This window comes from Onychomys torridus, chromosome 10, assembly GCF_903995425.1.
Source record: "Onychomys torridus chromosome 10, mOncTor1.1, whole genome shotgun sequence".
Classification (NCBI taxonomy): Eukaryota; Metazoa; Chordata; class Mammalia; order Rodentia; family Cricetidae; genus Onychomys; species Onychomys torridus.
In genome coordinates, this window is record NC_050452.1 from 89,917,455 (window position 1) to 89,940,338 (window position 22,884).

General features: G+C 38.8%; 1 protein-coding gene across 2 annotated transcripts; it reads left to right on the plus strand.

Annotated features, from left to right (window-relative positions):
• Positions 1 to 10,935: 10,935 nt before the first annotated feature.
• Gnrhr (gonadotropin releasing hormone receptor) lies at positions 10,936 to 21,430 on the plus strand. 2 transcript variants are annotated; one of them, XM_036201659.1, is made up of 3 exons: positions 10,936 to 11,475; positions 19,269 to 19,488; positions 21,186 to 21,430. In XM_036201659.1, exons 1-3 carry the CDS (start codon positions 10,954 to 10,956, stop codon positions 21,428 to 21,430), a joined length of 987 nt encoding a protein of 328 aa, XP_036057552.1. In that variant the 5' UTR covers positions 10,936 to 10,953. The 2 variants fall into 2 exon arrangements, with proteins under 2 accessions (XP_036057552.1, XP_036057551.1); XM_036201658.1 differs by having other exon boundaries at positions 10,954 to 11,475; positions 19,397 to 19,488; positions 21,186 to 21,213.
• Positions 21,431 to 22,884: the final 1,454 nt, after the last annotated feature.

Below are 22,884 nucleotides of genomic sequence, written 5' to 3' on the forward strand. Positions count from 1 at the left end.
CTCTTATAAATGTATTTGATGGAAATACTTTTAAAAGGAGAATAAGAAAATGGGGTAAGGATGAAATTTGTAGTATGTTATATAGTACTTTAGAATAGTATATCAATTTTATGTGTGCTCAATAATCACATGTATTTTTCCAAATGATATTTTGAATTCTCATTTATATTTTTATTTATCACAAATGGTTAAATAATACAGTTCTCAGATATTTTGTGATCAAACTTCTAATTCTGAAGATTATAGAATGAAGACATACTTTAAATTGAATTATTTTATGAGATAGAAATCCTTAAATATGTCAAAATGTATTTTTTGTTCAAGAGTGGAATTTAAATTTTACTGTTTTAATAAAAAGTACTCTCATCTCAGTTTCATGTAAACAAAAGTATCTCACAATAACATGATTACAAACAAGCTTGGAAAGATCAAGTATAAGTTTTAGCCAGCCTGTCTCTGCATCCCATACGTATGCCCTAATATGTGGTCAATAAAAGTTCAGTTAATAAAACTGTTGAAATAGGGGGTTGGGGAGTTAGCTCAGTGGTAGAGCACTTGCCTAGCAAGAGCAAGGCCCTGGGTTCGGTCCTCAGCTCCGGCAAAAAAAACAAAACAAAACAAAAAAACAAACAAACAAAAAAAAAACCTGTTGAAATAAATATTATAATTCTATACTGTCAGCTTAAATGTATAGTTTCTTAATTGCAATTTAAAAAGAGAATGACTAGGGAAGAAGAGATCTAAATACAATGACTTTGAGATTCCATCTCACACCTGTCAGAATGCAAAGATCAAAACCACAAGTTACAGCTCATGCTGGAGAAGATGTGGAGCAAGAACACCCCTCCATTGCTTGTGGTAGTGCAAACTTGTACAGTCACTATGAAAATCAGTAAGATAGTTTCTCAGAAAACTGGGAATTGATTTACCTCAAGATCCAGTGATACCACTCTTGGGCATATATACTCAAAAGATCCTTCATCCTACCACAGGGTTATTTGCTCATAGTGGATTTATTCATAATATTTAGAAATTGGAAACAACCTAGATGCCCCTCAACTGAAGAATGGATAAATGAAATGTGGTACATTTACTCAATGGAACATTACTCACTTGTGTAAAAATTTAATAAAGTTTTTTTTAATTGGTTCCCCCCCCAAAAAAAATAACATCATGAAATTTATAGGCAAATGAATGAAACTAGAAAAAAAATCAGACCCAGAAAGATAAACATGATATGTACTCACTTATAAGTGGATATTAGTTGTTAAGTAAAGGATAATCATGCTACAATTCACAGACTCAGAGAGGTTAAGTAGCAAAGAGGGTTTTAGCAGGGAATGCATGGATCTCCCTGGGGAGGCAAAATATGGCTGTGGAATAATCCTTCTGTATAGCGTGAAAATGTGTTGCTCTCATTGTTAACAAAAAGCTGAAATCATGATAGGAAAGCATACAGAGATGGACAGCCAAACTAGTGGAAACCCATGAACTGTGGACCAATAGCTGTGGAGCCCCCGTGGGACTGCATTAGGCTCTCTGGGTACACAAGACAGTTGTTTAGCTTGAACTTCGGAATCTGTCCCTGGTGCATGAGTGGGCTTTTTAGAGCCTAGTGCTTAGCCTTTTTGGACACCTTGTGCAGCCTTGGTGCAGGGGGAAGGGCCTTGGACCTGCATCAGCTGAATGTACCAGGCTCTGCTGACTCCCCATGGGAGACCTTGACTTGGAGGAGGTGGGGATGGGGGGGAGAGTTGGGAGGAGGAAGCCTGGAGGATGGGAAGAGGGAGGAGGCGGGATCTGTGGTTGGTCTGTAAAATGAATAGAAAAGTTCTAAATAATTAAAAATGAAAAAAGAAAAGAAAAAGAAAAACAGTAAGCCAAAAAAAAAAAGAAAGAAAGAAAGAAAGAAAGAAAGAAAGAAAGAAAGAAAGAAAGAAAGAAAGAAAGAAAAAAAAGCTAACTGGCCAATAGTGAGACAGGATTTTCAGGGCAGAGAGAATTCTAAGAAGAAGGGCAGAGTCTCAGAAATTTCAAGAGACTCTAAAAGTAGCAAGACGAACGTGCGTGTTGAAAGAAGGTACCACCAAGTGGCAGAGGGTAGATCAGAAATATGGGTTAATTTTAAGTGTAAGAGTTAGCTAGTAACAAACCTGAGCTATCAGTCAAGAATTTGTAAGTAATATTAAGTCTCCACGTCAGTTATTTGGGAACTGGCAGATGGGGGGAAAAGTCTACCTACAGAAATATAATAGATTGTGTTGGTGGACTGGGGGAGAGTAGGGATGGAAAAGGATCAAGCTGTGGAGGGAAAGACAGAGAAAGAGAGAGAGTATGGGGAGAGACAATTGGAGTTTGGGGTGTATTGGGGGAGGATGGTAACCTAGTGCAGTAGAAACTTCCTGAAACCCGTAAGGGTGACCGTAGCAAGGACTCCTAGTGATGGGGATCTGAACCGGCCATCTTCTGTAATCAGACAAGGCTCCCAGTGGTGGGACTGGAACACCAACCCAGCCACAGAACCTTCGATCACACAGCCCATCTTATAACTGAATGCAGGGGTAATAAAACTGGCAATGATAAAGGGCTGTTGAGTGTCCAACCACCACAACTAACTTGAAAAATCAGTCCTAATTGTAAATTTATTTTTCTTTATAACTCAAGAGGTTTTATATATACATAATATCAGTTAATCTGAGGATTTTCTATAATGGCTTACCATGTTATGTCACATGACTTCACCACAGCCATGGTTCTGAACATAAAACATGCATTCTAGTGTGCTGTCATCCATGCAACTGCAACATGTGCTGCCTGAGACACCTCAGCTCAGATGCCAGGTTATGGTATTCTCTGAATCACAGTGTTTTTACTGTACATACACAATTTTCTGCTCTAACATAAACATGAGAGTTTAATTATAGAAAAACAGAGTTTAATGTTTTCTAGTATTATTCCTTAGTATGTAAATACAATATTAGTATGCCTTTGGATCAAATTGTATTAGAATGTCCGACCTTAAAATTTGCTGTTTAATGGCCTAAAAGGTAAACCATGTGACTTGCTGCGCCACACTACAGCTTCCATGACAAGATGATGATCCTCCTCATCCTCCTCCTCCTCCTCCTCATCCTCCTCCTCCTCCTCCTCCTCATCCTCCTCATTCTCCTCCTCCTCATCCTCATCCTCATCCTTTTTCCTTCTTTTTTTTATTTCTATTTTTTGTTTCTTCGTTTTGCTTGGTTTTTGGTTTTTATTTTAAATTTGGTTTTGATTGGGGGAGGTTACATGGGCAGAGGGCAGATGTAAGGAGATGGGAGATGAGTGAGATTGAAATGCATGATGTGAAATCTAAAAAGAATTAATGAAAGTTTTTTTAATGTTGTTTGAGTTCCTGACTTAGATTTCATTTTAAGAAATCATTAAGCCAGGTGGCAATAGTGCACTCCTTTAATCCCAGCACTTGGGAGGCAGAGCTAGGCAGATCTCTGTAAGTTTGAGGCTAGCTTGGTCTACAGAGCAAGATCCAGGACAGGCAGTAAAACTACACAGAGAAACCCTGTCTCAAAAAACAAAAAACAAAAAAAAAAACCAAAAAAAATAATTAAGTGAATTTTGGCTTATGATTAGGATAGAATTTCAGAATTGACTTTTTAACTTACAAACTTATGTGAAGCAGCATTTTCAGCATTGATTAAAAAATATCAATCAACTCTGAAAACTGCAGATGTTTTACATATTGCGTTATCAAATACTGAACAAAAATAAAATCCTTTCTATAAAAATGGAAAAGCACCCCAGTGTACGTGTTTCTTTCTTTTCTTTTTTATTTTTTTCTATCTCCTGTATTCTTGCCAAAACTCTGCAGGTTATGACTTCTTCCACAATAAAGGAAAGACAAGCAGAGAGGAAGGAAGAGAAGGGAGAGAAGGAGACAGGAAGTAGGAACTGAGAAGAGGGGGTAGCAATGGAAGAGGGGACAAGGAAGACGGAAAAGAAGGGAGGGAGGGAAAGGAAACAGCAGAGTGGTTCAGGGGGTAGCGCTTGCTCACAAGTGCAAGGCCCTCAGTCTACCCGCCAGCGCTGAAAACAAACGAGCAAAAAGCAGAGCAGGAAAAGCAAAAGCTGCTTCTGTATAAAGAGATTTTACCGTGAATATTTTCCCTTTCCTTTTGGTTTGGTGTAGCTTTGGCTCTGGTTTTGGTGTGGTTTGTGTTGCTGGCCTATATGTCCTAACTTTACAGGTTCATCAGTCTAACCCACTGATTGTCTTGCTGTTTGGAGTTTTTTGGTTTTTTTGGTTTTTTGTTTTGTTTCAAGTACATGGCCTTGATCAGCTTAACTGTCTGGTATATTTTGAATTCTAAAGAAAACTAAGCTATCTCAATTAGAACTGCTTTCTCACAAAGAAGTCATTATAACTATGATAGTAGGCACATTTATGGTCACAAATATTTTATTTATAGTCTATGTAAACATGATTTCACTTTCTTCATTAAAATCTCAATCCCCGAAAGTTCATAAAGTAATGTTTCTTTTAAAATATTATGAAATGGGGGCAAAATTTTTATTTCTAATGTTATGAGTCCTTTGCAATATAATTTACTTGAGATATGTAGTGGAATTTGAAATTTCTTCAATTTCTTTTGCTTACTCTTATTTACAACTGATCCTCCTTATTGAAAGTACTCTGAAAATTTTATATTTGCAAATTTATTGATTTTCTAATGTTTACTTGTAACCCAATCACAACATTCTTGGTGATGTAGTAACTATACACAAGAAGTTATGAAAAATTATTATTTTTTTGTTTTGTTTTGTTTTTCTTATTAAGAAAAATTTTTATTCACTTGAAAAATTATTCTTTTTTATTTTTTTTGTTTTTTTGTTTTTGTTTTGTTTTCTTTTTCATTTTTATTAAGAAAATTTCTACACACTCCAATGCTATCCACAGACCCCCCCTCCTCCCTCCTCCAACCCCCCAGCTCTCTTTCCCAAGCCACCCTGCATCCCCATATCCTCCAAATCAAAGTCTCCCATGGGGTGTCAGCAGAGCCCAGCACACTGAGCCTAGGCAGGTCCAAGCCCCTTCCCACTGCACCAAAGCTGTGCAAGGTGTCACACCACAGGCCCCGGATTCCAGAAGCCTGCCCATAGACCAAGGACAGATCCCAATCCACCTGCCTGGATGGCCCCCAAACGGTTTGAGCCAAACAACCATCTTCCGTATCCAGAGGGCCTACTCCAGTCCCATGGGGGCTTCACAGCCACCAGTCCACAGTTCATGGGCTTCCACTAGTGTGGCCGGTCATCTCTGCACATCCTCCCATTATAATCTCAAAGTCCCTCGCCTGCACTATCTCTCCTCTCTCTCATCAATTGGATTCCCAGAGCTCAGCCTGGTGCTTGGCCATGGATCTCTATATCTGCCTCCATCTGTCACTAGACAAAGGCTCTATAATGACAGCTAGGTTATTTGCTAGGCTAGTCACCAGAGTAGACCACTCCAGGCACCCTCTGGACCACTGCCAGCAGTGGTATTTTCTAGATCCATCCATTTGCCTGCAAATTTCATGATATCATTGTTTTTAACTGTTGAGTAGTACTCCATTGTGTATATGTGCCATATTTTCTTTATCCATTCTTCAGTTGAGGGGCATCTAGGTTGTTTCCAGGTTCTTGCTATTATGAATAATGCTGATATGAACATAGTTGAGCATGTGTCCTTGTGGTAAGATTGAGCATTCATTGGGTATATGCCCAAGAGTGGTATAACTGGGTCTTGAGGAAGACTTATTCCCAATTTTCTGAGAAACCACCATACTGATTTCCAGAGTGGCTGACAATGGAATCGAATTGAAGACCCTGACATTAATCCACACACATATGAACATATAATTTTCGAAAAAGAAGCCAAAACTGTACCATGGAAAAAAGAAAGCATCTTCAACAAATGGTGCTGGTATAACTAGATGTCAACATGCAGAAGATTGCAAATAGATCCTTATCTGTCACCATGCACAAAACTCAAGTCCAAGTGGACCAAAGACCTCAATATAAATACTGTTACACTGAACTTGATAGAAGAGAAAGTAGGAAGTACTCTGGAACGAATTGGCACAGGAGACCACTTCCTAAATATAACAGCAGTAGCACAGACACTGAGAGCGACAATTAATAATGGGGCCTCCTGAAACTGGGAAGCTTTTGTAGAGCAAAGGACATGTCAATAAGACCAAACGACAGCCTACAGGATGGGAAGAGATCTTCACCAACCCCACATCTGACAGAGGGCTGGTCTCCAAAATATATAAACAACTAAAACACCTAGACATCAAAATACTGAACAGTCCAATTAAAAAATGGGCCGCTGTGGGATGTTCTGTATATCAAATGTGTTGCTCTGATTGGGTAAAATAAATAAAGTGCTGATTGACCAGTTGCCAGGCAGTAATGATAGGGTAGGTGGGACGAGGAGGAAGAGAATTCTGGGAAGTAAAGGCTGGGAGAGAGACACCACCAGCCGCCGCCATGCCAAGAAAGATGTAAGGTACTAGTAAGCCACAAGCCACGTGGCAACTTATTGACTGACAGAAATGGGTTAATTTAAGATAGAAGAACTAGATAGCAAGAAGCCTGCCACAGCCGTACAGTTTATAAGTAATATAAGCGTCTGAGTGATTATTTTATACATGGGTTGTAGGACCGTGGGGGCTTGGTGGCACCTGGAGATAAGCTCTCCAACTATAAGGGGCTACAGAGCTTAACAGAGAATTCTCAATAGAAGATTCTCAAATGGCTGAAAGGCATTTAAGCAATTACTCAACATCCTTAGTCATCAGGGAAATGCAAATCAAAACAACTCTGAGATACCATCTTACACCTGTCAGAACGGCTAAGATCAAAAACTCTGAAGACAGCTTATGTTGGAGAGGATGTGGAGAAAGGGGAAAAAAGGATTCTTATACCATCCACTCGGTTCTAACTTTGGTCCCCACTTGCATTCTGCTTATTGCTGCTAAATCAGAAAGTGGGGAAATGTGACCTGCCTGGCAAAAATAAAGATATAATTAAGATACATTTGTGTCTCTGAATCTGACTGTCAAACTAATGAAACAGCAAACCTCAGAGAAATGGGAATTTCCCCAGGAATCTCATGCTAAGAGAAGCAACAGCACCTGCCAGAGAAGTAACGTCTATCCCTAACAGAGATTTCACACAAGATGAGCCTGAAACTCGGAGTTGCTGGTGGCTAGAACTTCACCCTGACAGGATTGCTTAGATGTGCAAATCTTTGGCCTCTGTTTCAACTTCTTTCAGTTCAGGATGCCAAAGATGGACTTGAGGGGTTGGTTGGATCCCTTTGTCACTCTTCCCAGGTGGCCACATTGAAAAAAATCTCCCTTTTCTCATTTCACTGTAAACTGGCTCTATTTATTGGTAGTATGGTCATACCTGACTTAGGGCACAGGTTACCCCTACGTTGTTAGCCCTTCCATCATCACCACATGGAATCACACAGAACAACAAGATTCCAGCTTCCTGACACAGTTTCCAAGCGGAAAATGAACAGGGCAGATCTCAGTGTCAGTTTTGCTCTCTAGTTCTCACAGTGTCGATAAGCAGCCCTTTGGTGGTGTGTTTAGTGTCAAGCTTTTCACACTTCTGAACTTTTTCTTGGTGATTTCTCTATTTAAGATGGTTCTGAAGTATGGTGCTGATATGCCTCCATGACCACATACAAGAGTTCTAATTCACTTTATGGATAAAATCCATCCAGGAAAAGGAAGAGTCTGTCCATAAAGGGGAAGGGGGTAAATAGAAAAATAAAAAATGGAAAATGAAAAGTCTAGGTGGGGTTTTCCTGTCCTGGCAGCTGCCTCTCAAATAACCACTCAGGATCTTAATATTAATTACAAATGTTCGGTCAATAGCTCAGGCTTGTTACTAGCTAACTCTGCCATTTACATTAACACACATTTCTTATCTGTGCTTTACCATGTGACTTGGTACCTTTTCTCAGTTTGGTATACCCATCTTGCTTCTCCTTGCATCTTCTCAAGCCTCCAGACTCCACCCTTCTTCCTCTCAGCATTCCCAGTTTGGCTCTCCCTCCTAATCTGATCCTGTTCAGCTATTGGCCAATCAGCTTCTTTAGTAAACCAATTATAGTGACAAGTCTTCAAGGTGTACAAAGGGATCATACCACAGCAGAAAAGGAGTGGGGGAGGCACAGCTCTCTCACCTTAAAGGAAAGTAATAGTTTATTCCAGAGCCATTTTGAGTGACAGGTTTAGGTTACCCCAAATTCCATGTTGCAGCAGGTAAACAATTTCATGAAGTTTCATAGTTTTACAGAACAAAGTAATTCATAAATCAAGGGAAGTTTAAAATGGATCAGGGGGGTACATCAGAGAGGAGGCTATAGCAAGATGGGGGAAGATTTTCCACAGGCCTCTGATGGCGTTCTTAGTGGTTTTGGTTGGTGGAAGCTGTAGTGCTAAGTTAAAATATTTCAAAAGTTGTCTGTTTGTCAAATGGCATTAGTTCTGACAGAGAAGTGGGTAAGGAATGGCTCTCAGGGGTTTGGAAAGTACCAAAGGTAGCCCAAGGTAGGAAGTTAACCTCTTGACTTGCAACATTACAATCTTCCTGTTACTACAGTTTTAACCAATCAGTCTGTGCAGACAAAACTCTTTCCAGGAATTCTCACTCACAAAATTCATCAGTCTGTACATGACAGATTGCTCCAGAAAGTGCGGGAGATCGACTCTCTGTGATGAAGCTATGGAAAAGTGGCTAAATTCATAATTCATTGCACTAGATCTGTTTTCTGTCTTGTGGGTCTTTGTTTGTTTGTTTGTTTGTTTTAATGTAGTGAAGAACGTTCACACAAAGTTCAAAACCCAAGAAATTCATGGTTGCATATTTCCCATTGTAAGGTATAGAAAATGTTAAGTTTATGGTCAGGCAAGTTCTGCAGCTACAAAATAATTTTTTTAAAATGCCTGTCAATTGCTATTCAGGGAAAACATTATGAGGAAGAACAGGTTGTGGTTCTGATAAGAGCAGCTGCTTTACAGGGCTTTGGCAAGCGGCCTTGCCTCATAGGACTTCACTCTTTGTTTTGCTAGGAACGATAGCTGACGTTCATTAGTTCAGTTTCCAGAAGTTCATAGAACATAACTGTGACAAACAATGAGTGCCAATTGCATGCTTGTACTGCATTTGTCCTCAATAAACGTGATAGATGAGTTGCAGTTTTCTAAAAAGCCTATTTCTCACATGAAGAAAAATTCCTGGAAAGAATTTGTGTTTACAAAGTCTGATTGACTAAAGGTGTGGTATGTGGTCCAGATGCTAATTTGAGCTAGCTTTAGCCCCACAGCATCTATTCCTGGTCCTTGTTTGTATGTTATCAGAACTAACATCCTGTAGCTAATACAGAAAACCTTTGGAAGTCTAATAACCTAGCAGGCAACTGGTTGCCACTAGCGCAGAAGCTAAGACAGTCATCAGATAGCATCTTAGATCTACAGAAAAGTTCCCCCACCTTGCTGTAACTGCCTTTCTAATGCACCCACTCATGTATTTTAAACTTAGCTTGATTTATGACTTTCTTCATAATATATATCCAAAAAACTGCCTTATGACCAACAAAAGCTAAGGAAGTCTATGTAGTACTCAGTAATTCATTGCTAAATAAATGAATAGCATACAGTATAAAAAATAATAAACCAACGAAAATGCACCATCTAAACCACAGTGGCTGCCTTTGTCCTAATAGTGCCCCTGCTCTGAGCATGCTGGAAGGAGACTACTTGGCAATCTGATAACAACCAACTGTGACTTACTAAATTCCAATGGAAGTCTTAGCAACATTTCTATGGCTAAATACGATCATCAACTAACACAGAGAAGGATTCTTAGTGGCCTCAATGTAAGGTGATTATCTGACATAAAGGGTTATCGATAATCATATTATATAATTAATTCAGTTATGATAATTATGCAAGTATCTAGTTTTGCTTCAGTATCTAGTTTCCCTGTCAATTTTGTGCAACAATACTAAGTACAATATTTCCACAATTATAAAATCAACACAATAGCAAAAAATAATGTTACTATAGTTTCAGTATGGTTATTCTGACAACTAAAACTGATGGATAAACTTGAATCTAGATTAGTTTGTATTAGAGCAGGCTGCCTGTGACAGTTGAAGTATTAGCTTCATGCCTTGTGTAGGACAGTTTTAAATTAACATATATGCCCATCTGTGACTACTCAACAATGGTTCTTTGAAAAACAATTGTTTGGCTGATGCAGGGGAGGCCTACCCCTTTCTGAGCCAGTATAGAGGAGGGGTGATTTGGAGGGGGAGGGGGGAGGGGAAAAGGGGGGAGGAAGAAAGGAGTGAATGTGGTCAGGATGCAAAATAAATAAATAGAAAAAAGAAAAACAATTGTTTTGAGAAATGTGGTCTTCAAACAACAGATTTTTAATTGGATCAGGGTTTTTAATTATTTTCTGTATTTCGTGTTGCGCTTGTGTAGTCACAACAGTTTTTTTAGGAAACGTATTCATTAAAGTTAATTGAACAATATTATGAGTCACTTTTAGCTTCAAAATTAGACTTCAAGTGTCCTTCTCCGCCTACAATAAAACGCTGTGAAAAACAGGCCATCTGCTGAGGTGGTACAGTTACACTCGGCCTTCAGAGTGTGCTTCCATCTTCTGTTAGCACTCTTTTAGATTACAAACCCACAGAACAAGTTCACCTTGATCTTTCACATTAAGTCCAGAGTATCTTAGGGAAAATAAATTTGACATAAATGTAAACCTGTGACGTTTCTCTCTGAGGAAGGCAGAAATAAAACAGCACTTTGTGTTCTGCTACAATAAAACATCAGAAAGTACAGAGTCTCAATTCTTGAAGCCTGTCACTGGAGAAATATGGCTAACAATGATTCTCTTGAGCAGAACCAAAATCCTTGCTCAGCCATCAACAACAGCATCCCTTTGATACAGGACAAGCTCCCCTCACTCACCTTATCTGGGAAGATCCGAGTAACAGTGACGTTCTTCCTTTTTCTCCTGTCCACCGTCTTTAATGCGTCTTTCTTATTGAAGCTGCAGAAGTGGACTCAGAAGAGGGAGAAAGGGAAAAAGCTCTCCAGAATGAAGGTGCTCTTAAAGCATTTGACCTTAGCCAACCTGCTGGAGACTCTGATTGTCATGCCATTGGATGGCATGTGGAACATCACAGTACAGTGGTATGCTGGGGAGTTCCTCTGCAAAGTTCTCAGCTACCTGAAGCTCTTCTCTATGTATGCCCCAGCCTTCATGATGGCAGTGATTAGCCTGGACCGCTCCCTGGCCATTACTCGGCCCTTTGCTGTACAAAGCAACAGCAAGCTTGAACAGTCCATGATCGGCCTAGCCTGGATGCTCAGTATTGTGTTTGCAGGACCACAGGTAAACCGTTACTCATGAGCTTGTGTGAATGTGGTAATTTTGTATCTAATCTTGAGTTAAGGCAGCACCTGCTGTGTGGGCCTTTAATAGGTGACTGTCCAGACAGCCAAATGTCCCTATTGGTAGATAGTATTACATCCTTCTGGATCTTTGATGGAGTTGAAGACTAGATAATTACAGATGCAGTTTCTCTTTGTTATGGTAAAAAGCAAGTTAGCTGTAAAACTTTGGATTCACTATGATAGGATAAATAATGTATTATTTCCTTTGATTATGCTAACTACAAATGTCCTGAATATTGTAAATTCATTCTTATTTGATAATTTTTTGTTGTATGTAGTTATACTATGTTAAAATTAAAACCTTTATGTTTATTTAGGAAAAAAAAAAAAAAAAGAACTGGGAAGCCAGAGTAGACTTCAACACTGACGACTGTGTTTTCTTGGGCAAACTTCTTAACCTCTCTGAGTTTCTGCTGAATTTATTCATAGAATGGGGTAAATGCCTACTTCACTTGCTTTCACGATGATCAGATGAATAACGTATTAAAATATCTAGTACTATCTGAGCTGCATAGTAACTGCCCCCTAAATCCTCTCACGATTGAATACATGCTCAACCTCTTGCTTTCTCATTCCTTCTCTTCAGCGGACTTGAAGTAGTGTCTTGCTATATTGCCAAGGCTGTTCTCAAACTGGAAGACTCCTGCCTCAGCCCCCCATGCCACAGGGTTTGTGGGTGTTTCCCCCTTTGTGTTCAGCTCCTGCTGTTTTCTTTTTTTTTTTTTTTTCCGTTTTGCTCTGGTTGAAATGGATTCAATGGTTAATTGAGAGAATGTTTAAGAGCTATAAAATGTATATAGGTGGAAGATAGCTAAATTTTTCTTACTTGGGATTTATTATGTACAAACTAAGAATTCTCTCACTGCAATCGAGAAAGAATTATCTTGGTTATTATGTTGCTCTTGGCTAATTGTCCTGCAGAAGCTGACTCTTCAAAAATCAGATTACTGAAGAAAACATGACCAAATTCTTGCAAATAATAAAGAGCCTGTCATTAGCAGATGAATAAATTGTCTTTATGCTTTCTAATGCTCTATATGGTAAACCAGGGTATAAGAATGTCATAGGAAGTAAGAGTTCCTAAAATCTAGTAAAAACGTTACCTATAAAACCAGAAATCTGTCTAAACATCCTAAACTGTCCATATCTCTAAAAACTAAAACTGCTCTGCAGAATTCACTAAGTATTGCCAGGCACCAAGTAAACGTTTTCTCAGTGAATTGTGAGAAAGGGTATTTAATTAATGTGTCACATGGCAGAAGAAATGGGGAAAACTGAAATGCTTTTATTTACCTGGAGAAAAGCATAATTACTCCTACATGGACAGTACATGCTAAGATTAGGTTGCACAGGCATGCCCCTTGAATTGAGGTTATTTAGCTAAGGTTTATGTTCTTGCATTTTCTATTTTCTTTCTTTAAGTATGAGCAATGCTTATTGGCAAATTTTCTCAAAGAAGATAAACACACGTTAAGTCCCAATACAGGACCAGATATTGATGAAACAAAGAATGAGCTAGTGGCAGGTGGAGGGGGCATGTCGTTCTTTGTGGAGACAAAAAAATATATGTACAACTGGATATAAAAAACTTAAAAATACAAGTCTAAAAAGACAAAGAAGTAGTAAGTTTAATATAAAATGATTTTAAAAGGATTAGAGGAATGAAAACCTAATGAAGGTTTCCCTTTTTCTTTTCTTCATAATAAGGTTTTTGAAGTCAGCAAGAAAACAACTGAATTATAAGAATGAAAATGTTTTTTCTTCAAGAAAGAGCTAAAGAAAATACTTATATAGATAAGGAATAATTCAAATTTTTCAAAATTTTAGCTTGCATTTATACTAATCGGTAAACTTTCTTAAGGTATACAAAACTATGCTACTCACTGAAAACTATTTGTGCCAGAACATGATAACAGAAGTCTTATCATTTCTAAAAGTAAGTTAGAAGAGAAAAAAAAGAAGGAAAAAGAGAAGAAGGAGACAGGGAAGAAGATATACCAGCAGGCAAGCCTTGGGTGGAGCTCTGATTTATGGCCACACATTTCCTAATTTAGGTGTGGCCGAACATAATTTAAAATCACATTCCTTAATGAGAGTCATCTAAGACCACAGAGTGCAGAGTTGCAAAGTATTTGCAGGAAGAGTTTATGTTCTGGCTTATCTTGCTCGTGTGGAGTATTACCAAAACAGCTTTTAAATTCTACAGCTAACACAAGCCTGTAGGAAGAAACATGGGACACTCCTTAGTTTTTGGAGTAAGGAAGCATGGTCTGAAGATATGTGGAGACTTGCCTTGACACATGAGTTATTTACTGAGTAAAATGAACTTCTGAACTTGACAAACAGCTCAAATTCAACAAATAGTTAACCTCCCATGAGCAATACTCCAAACGTTTTAAGCACAGTCGTAGCGTGCTGAACTCAGTAATAGCAATAATAATGAGGTGGTAAGTACCAGTTTAAGACGGAGTATGTGTCAGAACTGTGCTGAATGTGTTATAGGCACTATTCCATGAGTGTTCCCTACAACACTGCAAATTACATAGCATTCTCATTTTGTGCAGGAAGAAATTAAGCCCATGAATATTATATGAGATGCCCAGGGTATGTCTAATGAGTGGAAATGTCAATATGATACAATTAATTCTATAGGCAAGGTATAAATCACACTACTCTACTTTGTTCATAGGGCTATTTGCCTATTTCTATTTATGAACCTAATTAATATTAGACATAATTAAGATATAAGCATAAAAATCATATTATCTTGTGCTAGGTGGTGTGGCACATGCCTCTTATTTTGGTTTTTCGAGACAGGGTTTCCCTGTGTAGCTTTGCGCTTTTCCTGGATCTCCCCCTGTAGACCAGGCTGGCCTCAAACTCATAGTGATCCACCTGGCTCTGCCTCCCGAGTGCTGGGATTAAAGGTGTGCGCCACCACCACCAGGCTGGCACATGCCTTTAATCCTAGCACTCGGGAGGCAGAGCCAGGAGGATCTCTGTGAGTTTGAGGTCACCCTGGTCTACAGAGAGAGATCTAGGACAGGCACCAAAACTACACAGAGAAACTCTGTCTTGTCTTGAAAAACCAAAAAAAAAAAAAAAAAAAAAAATTATATTACATTGCATATGCATGGGGATCTTTGCTGATAGAATGTAAAAATAAATATATAAAGATACAAATACAATTTTCTTAGTATATTTAGTGTTGCTTGTATACACATGATTTAGGAATGAGCGCTTTCTTGGTACTGGACACCACTAAGAGGGCTCACCAGACTAATTCTCCCGCTCAGTTGTTAATTGCCTGTAGTTCTTTGTCTAGCAGTGGCATCTAAGAGAGTTCCCCTCCAGGTTAGCGTGTCTATTGATGTCATCATTTTTTAAGTCTTTTTATGCAGCTCTATTGCTGAGGTATCATGGGTACAGCAACTCTCACAAATGACTTCCTGGCTCTTTATTTTTTTTTTCCCCAAGAGAACATCAAAACTGTATTGATCTTTAAATTCCAAATAACCAGCTAAACATCAGGATTTAAACAGTCTGTGATACTCCGGATGAGTTTCAGCACTCAGAACCCTCTCAGCATATGTCCACGGTCCTCTTTGTGAGTAGACAAACCTGCATTTTGTCCTGAGCCCTGTCCTGTACTCCAGTTTCTCTGCTTACAGAAACCCACACCTGTACAGGGTGGGATACCTGTAACCCCCAGCTCGTGGGAGGTGGAGACAAAGGACAAGATGTTGAAGGTTATCCTTGCCAATCCTGTGTATTGGTAGGCCACCTTGGCCTTACAGCCTGTCTAAAACCAACCCAAACAATAGAGACCTGGAGTTTCCTTTGTAGCTCAGGGCTTTGTCATTGGTTATTCCCCCATTTAATGTCCAATGCACGCACAGTAAGCACATACTCAGGACTAACACAGAAGCTGATATCTTAAGGGTCAGGGATCTGTGAACGGTGCCCACAAGCATTCATGGGCCACTTATAGCCAGAGGTTTTAACTACTACACTCTACCCCATCAGGCAATTCTATCCTACAGGAAAGAAAAGCAATTTACAGTATAAATATTGATGTGTGACTAAATATTTATGGATACAAAGAAAAGATGTGTGCCTCAATTTTTTATAATGATGATTGAGATTTATCCATTGTTAGCTGTGTGGGCACCATAATAGGGGCTTTGCATGTAACAATTCGGTTGTCATGACTTCATTGAGAGGAAGATTCTGTTAGGATCTCTCCTTTATAGCTTGAGAAACAGAAGTCAATTAATTGCTTTTAGAAAAATTTAGTCTGTGTTGTAGCTGCTTTGGTAAAGTGCAGATAGAAGATCATATTCTAAGAATAAATAAGTATCTTCAGTTGCTTCCAAAGAAGGCAGACAGAATGTTCTAGATTATGGCAAAATGAAACAAACACTGAAGAGCAAGAGTCATGGATAAAGGAGGAAAAGATAAGCAGAAATTGGAGAAAGAATCCAAGGACAAAGGAACCACTGAAAGCAAAGTGGATCCCTATAGTAACCACTCAAATGTGCAGAAAACAAAATACATTGAACCAAGGCTAAAACCAATTAACTTATGGGTAAGATTCTGAATCCCCATGTACTTTTCTGAACTTCTGGTTTTAAACTAGTCTGTCATGAATTAAGATTGTAACATTAACTCCACAGTATCCACTTACTAAATCCCCTGTTGTGGACACAGTATCATATTTTAAGAAGGAATTGTTTGCAAAGAAGGGAAATAATGTTCTAGATTATGACAAAATAAACACTGATAAGAACAAGACAGAATATATGTTCGATCTACTTCACACTACAGTTTAAATAAAGTCAAGCTGAAAAGTATGTGATAATGAAAGACTCAGTCTGTAATGTGGTGAGAAGTTGACTTGGGTTTTAGAATAAAATTAGCAGACCTGTTTGGGTTTCTTGGTTTTTGAGATTGATGATATGATCCTTTGTTGCCCTCTAGTGGATTAATTTAAACTTTATTGTTTACTTGATAAAAGATCTCAAACTGAAAAGTCAATGTTGTAATTACAAATATAAGACACAAGTTTAGGCAGGACCAAGCACCGAATTAAAAAAAAAAAAAAAAATACAAGTTTTTTTTCTCTAATCTACAAAGAAAATGATATTTCAGAATCCTTTTAAAATGAGGCCACTCTATTCCAATCCCATAATCTCACAAAGTAAAGAAATCCAGATCCAATGGTTAAGTAACTAAAATATCTTATTCAATGAGAAAAAAATTTTTAAAGAGTATTTATTTACCATCATTTGATAATAACAAAAGCACTTGTTTCAAATTTACTTGCTCTGGATTTGAAAATGTTTTTCTTCTCTTCTTTTATCTGGATAATGTTACACAGTAAAATGAAGTTTCTCCAGAGAACACTTGAAATGACAAGATAAGAAATGAGCTTCATGAGTCAGAAAAAAAAAATGAGCATCTACTAGAACTTACTTACTGATTTGTTTTTCAACTCTTTTTTATTTGTGTGTGGGCATGTTCATGAGTTGAGCACTGGGAACCAAACTCAGGCACTCTGGAAAAACAGCAAGCACTTGTAAGTGCTGAGCCAGCACTCCAGCCCTGGAATGTATTCTTTTAAACGACTTACAATGTTTTCATTAATAGATTATAATTATGCTTCTTAAAGTTTTAAGATAAAGATATCACTTTAAAAGAGGATTTCACACACAGAGCAAGATTGTAAGAACTATACAAAGATTTCTCAGATACCTTTAACCCATACATCACCAAATATTAGCATTTTTTATTTGCTGTTTTCTTAGTTACTGTTCCATTGCTGTGAAGAGACACCATGACCAAGGCAACTCTTATAAAAGAAAGCATTGAATTAGAGCTTGCTTATCATTTTAGAGGGCTAATCCATGATCACTGTGGCAGGAAGCAAATAGGCATGGTGCTGGGGCAGTAGCTGAGAGCTAGAAAGACAGAGACAGAGACAGACAGGCAGACAGACAGCAAAGACTGGACCTGCAGTGAATTTGAAACCTCAAAGCCAGTCCTCAAGAACATACCTCCAACAAAGACACACCTCCTAATCTTTCCAAACAGTTCAATTGAGGAGTAAGCATGCAAATACATGAGCCTATGATGGGCATTCACATTCAAACTACCACAATTGTCTTCGCTCCCAAATGTTTTCTGAGCTCTTTAAAAGTTGGAAATACAGCATTTCTTTACCAGTCTTGACTTTACCCTCTGTTTAAGAGAGCTACATGCCTATTAAAATTTCATTTGTGTTCCTAGTTTATTTTCTGCCCTTAAAAATACAAGTAAAAAGTTTTCAAGCACTAGATTTTGATCACATTTCCACTTCCCCAATTCCTCCCAGACCTTCCCTGATTTCTGCCCTTTTAACAACAACAACAACAAATACCCAAGGTTATATGGTGGCTCCCATGCTGTCATCTAAGTATTCTTTGCTGGAAACATTCCTGCATACCTCCATGTTCATAAAATTGATATTTTTGAAGAGTATGGGCCAATTCCTGAATAAACTCTCAGAGGCTTTTATTAATTATATATGTTTGGCTGATTGCTCAGGCATATTACTAGCTAGCTCTTACATTTAAATTAACCCATTTATATTTATTTATCACCATTTGGCCCATGACTTACCAGTTCTTTCACATCTTGCTTCTTGGGCAGCTTGCAGCCTCTGGCCCAACTCTGTCTTACCTCTTCACAAAATTCTCCTAGTCTGGCTCTTGCGCTCAATCTCTTCCTGCCCAGCCATTGGCCAATCAGCTTTAATATTAACAATGAGCATAATCCACAGCCCAGGGGTGACAAAAGGACAAAGGGAAAATAGCATAAGGAAGCTCAGGTCTTTTAAGGATGCAAGCACTCCTTTAGTGGACCTGTGTGGGAAGCATCCCAGGAGCCTTAGTGTTGATACCGTGGAAGAAACCTATCTGCAGCCTCAGGGTGTTTAAACACAAGGAAGTTTTCTTATCCCAGGAGATACAGCCACCAAGATACAATTTCAGTTTTCTTGGTTGCCTCAGAGCTAACTTCTTTCTGAGACTGCTCAAGGTGACATCCATTATTGAGCTCATGGCTATCAGCCCATTAAAGCTTTTTATCTCTAAAATTGAAGTTTTGTACTGAAATCTGGTGTCCAGGTTTTATAATAACTTCTCAGGCTGTAAGAAACAGGAATGGGGTTTGCCTTCTACCAGCCTTTTCTTCCAAGGTCACTACTCACGTCTATCTTCCACTCAATATTATCAGGGCAGAAGCCTCTACACCGTTTATACGCTTTGGCCATTTTAAAAAGTATACCATATTATTAGGCCTTTCAATGTCTAAAACAAATTGAATACATATGTTTACGGATACAATCTAAAAGGCACAGTGTTAAACACTGTGGATATAGAACGAACAAAATCGCTTTCAACAAGGCTGCTTGGCATAAGTATGGGGGAAGTGAAAGGGTAAGCGAGGCTTAAGTCTTCAAGTGCTCATTGTTCTTCAAGGCTGAAATAATTCCACCAATTACAAAGCCCTACAGGTCATCCGAACTAATGCAAACGTGGTTCAAGTAAACCTCACTCACAAGTTTCAATATAATTGTAAAAATGTGATGCCAAGGAACTTAGAAACTGCTTTAGGTATGGGGACTAGCAGCGTGAAGAAAGGAATGCTTTTGGGAGAAGACACACGTAAGTTGTTCTTCTTATTTCATAGTTATATATCTTCAGGATGATCTACCTCGAAGATGGCTCTGGGCAAGCAGAAGTTTTCTCTCAATGTGTGACACACTGCAGTTTCCCACAATGGTGGCACCAAGCGTTTTACAACTTCTTCACCTTCAGCTGCCTCTTCATTTTCCCTCTTCTCATCATGCTGATCTGCAATGCCAAAATCATCTTCACCCTCACACAGGTCCTTCATCAAAATCCACACAGTATGTATTCCTAAGATTTTAGTAGCAATTGTAGACATACAATACTTTTAACCTTTATTGATTCTTTGTGGGTGTCACACCATGTATTCTTCTTACTTCCCTGTCCCCTTGCATCCACCTCTGCTCTTGCAACCTGCCCCCGACAAAAAAAAAAAGACAAAAGAACAAGAGGGAGAGAGGGAGAGAGAGAGAGAGAGAGAGAGAGAGAGAGAGAGAGAGAGAGAGAGAAAAGAACCTTGTTTGTTATGGAAGCAGTAGTGTGGCCCATTGAGTCATACAGTTTACCTTTAGTCCATTCATCTCTACTTGCAAGTGTTTGTTGCTATGAGGCATTGGTCTGTCTGGAGGCTTCTGACTTCTATGTCACTGATAATGGGCTCTCACTGGGGCTCCTCTTGGATATCCTGTTGTTGTCCTGTCTCATGGAGATTCTGCTGCTTTGGACCTGTAGGTTCATCCCTGCCCATGCTTCAACAGTTAATAAATGAGGTGGATGTTAGGGTGGGCCAACTCATAGCCCTGGTTCTGGGCCTGGGTGGTAGCTGGGTTGGTCAGCCCACCAGCTTTCCCTCATCAACACTATGCAGGGAAGCTCTCCATCACTGCCTAGGCTAGCTCACCCAAGATAGCCTACAGCAAGAAGGCGGGGGCAGCTTCCTTGCTCTCAGATCCCCAGATCCAGCCTACTCACACTCAAATCACCAGCAACAGCTCTACTGACAAACAGTATTTAAACAGCAACACTTAGGCAGAGTGGTAGTGTATTAAATACTATGGCAAGCAGTTCACAAATTTTAGGTCATTTAATAATTCACAATCCCCCCTTGGAATAGTATTTTCACAATATACTCAATTTATAGACAAGATCTGTTTGCTAATTACATATTCTCATTTTCCATCATGGAATAAAACAATATTTTTTTGATAGAGACAAGAATAGAAAGGGGACAAGAGAGCTATGGAGGAGAGAATGAATATGGTCTAAATAATAGATAGATAGATAGATAGATAGATAGATAGATGACAGATAGACAGACAGACAGATAGACAGATAGATAGATGCATACACACATACAAATACATATATATGGTATTTGGATATAGATATGTATATGTACATATACAGACATATCTCAGAATGAAGTCATTGCTGTGCATAATTAACATATATAAATAAAAAATTTTAAAGGAATAAAGGATAATTACTCCATTAAAACTCAGGATAAGCACTGAAGGTATGCTTCTACTGGGCTACTACACCAAGCACTGAAGGTATGCTTCTACTGGGCTAATACACCAAATATCTGATATCTAGAATATAGCAAACAACCAATGTCATATTCAGTTGTGTAAATACCTCCATTTTTCAAATCCTCCTTGGTTTGATTTGAAGAGCACTCTCCTCTTCATTCTTTCCTAGAGGAAAACTTGCTCTAAAAGCTTGTTTGTTTCTTTGCTGAGACAGTTTCATTAGAGAGCCTAGGCTAGCCCTCTGCCTTTGCTCCCTTGGTATTACAAATAAGCACTGCCACACCTGGTTGGGCTGGGGTAGGAATCTTTTCAAGTGAATTGAGATGGTTGGAATTGTTTTTCCTATAATCAATAGGTAAATTAGTGAACCTCTCTTCCACTTTTTATCATTGGGCTTTGTGAGGAAGCTGACTTTAAACATTTGCTCTTTTTCCTCTATCTAATAGAACTACAGCTGAATCAATCCAAGACTAACATCCCAAGAGCACGGCTGAGAACTCTGAAGATGACAGTCGCCTTTGCCACCTCATTTATTGTCTGCTGGACTCCCTACTATGTCCTAGGAATTTGGTACTGGTTTGATCCGGAAATGTTAAACAGAGTTTCAGAGCCTGTTAATCACTTCTTCTTTCTCTTCGCTTTTCTGAACCCATGCTCTGACCCACTTATATATGGGTACTTCTCTTTGTAATGGGGAGACTGCACAAGAATGAATACAGAAGTAAAGTAACTAATTTCACCAGCTCAGAGTAAGTTCATAGCTTGCCACACACCTGTATACAAGCAAGGCAGGGTTTAAGCTTAGGTTATCAACCTTGTTCCTGTTTATAGTTTCTTGTCAGAGCCTCAAACAAAAGGAAAAGACCTTCGAAAAACACTGAAATTTGGCTTTAATCATGGGCTTCTAAACTGACCTCTGCCTTGTCTGAAGTCTTATCACATACAATTTGTGTTTCTCACTTCCTCCTTAAATAATCATCTATAAATAGTTACAATAACTAAATCCCAAGGTTAAAAGATACAAAAATGTAAGGTTAGGAAACCAGAACATATTCATAACATCAGCATGGTTTGGGGAGTTTTTTCTCAAAGGGGCTCAGCAACAACAGCAGACTGATGCTATCACAACACCTACAGCACACAGAGACAGTAGAATCCCAACCACACGTCAGCAGTAATCACAGGCTGATGCTATCACAACGCCTAGAGCACATACACACACTAGAATCACGTCCACACGCCAGCAGCAGTAACAGACCGATGCTATCACAACACCTGGAGCACAGAGACAGTAGAATCACTGTCCGTGTGTCAGCAGCAGTAACAGACTGATGCTATCACAACATGTATGGCACGGAGACAGTAGAATCACTGTCCATAGGTCAATTTTCAACTCACATGATTAGAAGACCCAATTTTCTCTTTGGCTTGAAAAACATTTCTATTCCTATTCAGCAACCAATTCCACCATCCTGGCAAAATTATTTATATGATACAGATTAATTCCATTCACATGCTGTAGATTAGACACACCACTACACAACAAGGTCTTTAAAGGGGATAGATTCTTTCATGGGCTATTAGAATATCCTACAGACTGCACAATATATGGGGTTTATGTTAACTGACTGCCATGAATCCTGATTTAGTACAGTTAACAAAATGCATATACTAATTACCTTGTAAGCAAAACATACAATCCATTTTTAATAATATGGTGAGATTTTTGTCTATCTCCTTATCCTGCTGAATCATTTCCCACAAATAAATGAGGAAAGTCAATAAAAGAAAGACATCAAGGAAATACACAAACAAAAAGAGGAGGCTTGTTAAATAAAAGGAACTCAAGGTAGGAAACCATACAACTTCCCCCTATACAGATCAAGGACAACAGCAGAGAATATTAGAGGGAAAAGGAAGAAATAAAACTGTAAGTGTGAAACCAATGCCTACTGCTAAAAAAAAAAAAAAATTGCAGTTCCCTATGTTACAGAGTACCACATGTTTCGTGCGGCTCAGCTCAGGTCCCTCTTCTAGGAAAAATGGAAGGAGGTGGAGATAAAAGCAGTCCAGCCCTCACTTGGTAGGGAAGTGTAAGAACGCAAATTCAACAATTGTCTAATGGATATTGCTGTGAACTGTGTG

Excerpts from the sequence above, each read along its gene's own strand:
- Gnrhr (XM_036201659.1), top strand. The coding sequence starts at position 10,954 with ATGGCTAACAATGATTCTCTTGAGCAGAACCAAAATCCTTGCTCAGCC. Across the intron at positions 11,476-19,268 it reads TTGTGTTTGCAGGACCACAG|TTATATATCTTCAGGATGAT; the intron begins GTAAACCGTTAC and ends CTTATTTCATAG. Across the intron at positions 19,489-21,185 it reads CCTTCATCAAAATCCACACA|AACTACAGCTGAATCAATCC; the intron begins GTATGTATTCCT and ends TCTATCTAATAG.